General features: G+C 36.5%; 1 protein-coding gene across 1 annotated transcript; it reads right to left on the bottom strand.

The window, feature by feature from the left end:
• On the bottom strand, nucleotides 1-3,062 carry LOC310867660 (thiosulfate:glutathione sulfurtransferase; the record flags this gene model as incomplete). The annotated part of the gene is made up of 4 exons (XM_083777778.1): nucleotides 1-89; nucleotides 1,326-1,484; nucleotides 1,942-2,064; nucleotides 3,017-3,062. The coding sequence occupies 4 exons, from the start codon at nucleotides 3,060-3,062 to the stop codon at nucleotides 1-3; spliced, it is 417 nt and encodes a 138-aa protein (XP_083633904.1).

Here is a 3,062-nt window from a genome sequence, read left to right as displayed (position 1 = left end):
TCAGATTTCAGTCCTCTGGATCAAGGGAGCAGATTCACTTTCCTTCACGGGCTGCCCACTCAACGTAACCTCCTTTGTAATGTCTTGCCCTGAGAAACGAGAGATAATGGAATAATAGACAGAGAGCAGGGAATATGTTTAAATTAATTTAAATAAGGCAATAACATATAAAATATTGCTCTTTTCCTAATTAAAAGTCATTGAAAGTACCACATAATCCAGTTTAAAGATATAATGAAATGAATAATGAAATATATTTCACACTTTTAGACATAACCAGTCATAATGTAGAAATTGAAAATGAAAAACACATGTTAGCGTATTTATTTTTTTCATCAAAAGTACCTGAAAGTCCAATATTAATTACTTCTGGTCAAACCAAAATGTAATGTGTGATTATAGGCTACATCAACGCCTCATGAATATAATCATGAATCATGATTTCATCTGATGGATCATTTTAATGGTTGAATGGTTCTCATGTGCCCTGTGTCCAGCATTCATGTCTTTCGTGTCACATTGACTTGGGCGCTTGTCCTGTCACCGGTCAGACGGTGCATTAAAAACTGTCTGTGCAGTTTGCAACGTTCAATAGCCTTGCTAATTTGATTGAAATCCACTTTAGTTGGACTGTAGCCCAGCTCATTTATTTGCTCTTTGGTCAATACATGTCCTCTGGATTGGAAATGAGTGATTTATTCTGCAGTATCTCCATTCTCTACACAGGGTCATACCATCACAAGCGAATGACTTGCAGTGGTCATCAGGTTAAGAATATAGATTTTAAGATTGTATTGATAACTTTAACAGCATTCAGAGGGAGCTGGTTGAAAACACAGAGGTGTTGCTACTGTAGCTGCCAGGCTCACCATTACAGTATGCCAGCCATTCTGTGAATTGTGAAAGGTTGCTGTTGCAATGGTTTTCAAACCATATTTGTAAAGTAAAATTGTACTAACTTTTAAGACATTTTTAATACAAAATTGGCCAAATTGACAAATATTGTGAAACATTGTGAAAATAGCTGATCTATAATTAAAGCTTACAACGCCTCGCAGTGCGATCCCAGGGGGTCCCCAGCAAAATGAGTTAACAAAGCATAAATATCAGTTAAAACACGTTATCCCATTGACTATTTGGATAGTTCTTCTATATCTACAAGCTCAACGATTTGTGAACTTGTACATCTGCTATTTAAAAAACAAAACAAATACATCTCAATTTGGGGGTCATTGACATGAAAACGTTTGAGAACCTCTGTATTACAGCAACAACAACAACAATATTATTATTAGCAATAGATTAATCAAGTCTTCTTTACCTACTAAAACCTAGCTGACGAGCAATATCCAGGGCTTTCATACTCCTGTGCCCTCGTTGGCAGTGGAACACCATGTTGTCATCATGTTTCGTGGGAACTTTCACCTCAAACAGCTGCTCAAAGTTCTCTGAGGACAGTTTCAAGGATTCCTCCAGGTGACCCACTGAAAAATAGAAGCATACAAAGTAAACAATGTCTTACCTTAATGGATAGATATCCGGTATATCGTGTGTAATATGTAGAATTGTAGATAATTCGTTTTTTATTGATCTCTCTTCCCCCTTGCCCCTCTTTTTCTTCCCTTTCTTTAATGGAAATAACAAAAACAATGGAGCTTGCACAAAAACTAATTTCACCCACTGTTTTTACTGGTAAACCATGTTACAATAAAGAAACAAAAAAGAAAAAGGGAATACAAATATATTTGTATGCCCTTCATTGTATGCCCTTCATTGTATGAAGTATCTGTATCTGTTCAAATTAGATCATTGCATCTATAGATGCAATGATCTAATTTGAACAGATGCTCCTATCCTGAGCGACTTACAAGTGCAAGATCTGACAGAGTAACTGGTCACATTATAAGCAAAGAAAATAGGTTCAGACGTCTTGAAACTTACATGGGATGTTAATGGCATCTGGAATATGTCCATTCAGGAATTCATCAAGATTCCGGACATCAAACAGCTGAATATTATCGTCTGACAACATGGTTTTCAGTTGCTCATAGGTCACCTCTGAATCTGATATGGACAAAAAACATGAGGTTACATAATAATACAAATAATACAGAATAATGATAATAATATAACCTTTCTCTATGAAGCACATATTTAAAAGCGATGTTAGCTTCACGCAGCGGCTGCCATTAACAGGAATGGCACCATGCAGTATATCACAGAATGGATAATAAAACAGTTAAAACAATAAATAAGAGCAATAAAAGCAAAGTTATTACAATCTGAAATAAAAAAGGAGCCCATCGGAAACTAAATTGCTTTTATACAACTTAGTTTAAAAATGACACTGTGCAGTTTGTGTCTACACTAAACACAAATAGCTTGCTGATGGTGTGACGATTGTCCTGAGAGGTTAAAGTTGAACCGGTTTAACTATTAAACTGGACCTTTCCATCAATAAAAGAGATGCATGAGGCTTCAAAGATAATATGGACCATTTTAATGAAAGGAAAGGGACCATGGCATTTCTAATAAGCCTTGTCATAGCACTAGCAGGGTAAAGACGGCTGCAGTGAATGAAATTCATTCGATTTTAGGTATATGCCAAGAGCAAACATTGACAATTGTCAATAGGATTGATTGATTGAAATATTTATTAACAGTTTGCAGAATTACAGTACAATTCAAGCACAACTCAATACAAAGACTGTTAACTGTGAGTAGGCCTGTCAATGCTGGTAACTGGTAGTCTGGTAGGCTACACCTAATTCAATGTTATAACAAGTAGGTTATAGGCCGGCCTTCAGATACAGTTAGCCTTGAATCCACAAGATTCGATCAACACCAGATACCCATGTACCTACAGCATTGCAAGACTAAACAATGAACATCAATGATGATGTTTAGGTGAAAAAAACCCCAGATTTTTATAAAATATGGAATGCCCTACCAACTGTCATTAAGACATGATGTGAATCCCTTGACTCCTTCAAAACCGCTCTCAAAGGGCACCTACGGACGGCTGCAATTCGAAACTCAAACTGGCCCCTGGCCTGTAACAT

This window comes from Protomyctophum parallelum (genome assembly GCF_964188405.1).
Source record: "Protomyctophum parallelum genome assembly, chromosome: 12".
Taxonomy (NCBI): Eukaryota; Metazoa; Chordata; class Actinopteri; order Myctophiformes; family Myctophidae; genus Protomyctophum; species Protomyctophum parallelum.
This window is presented reverse-complemented; position numbering and strand designations above follow the sequence as displayed.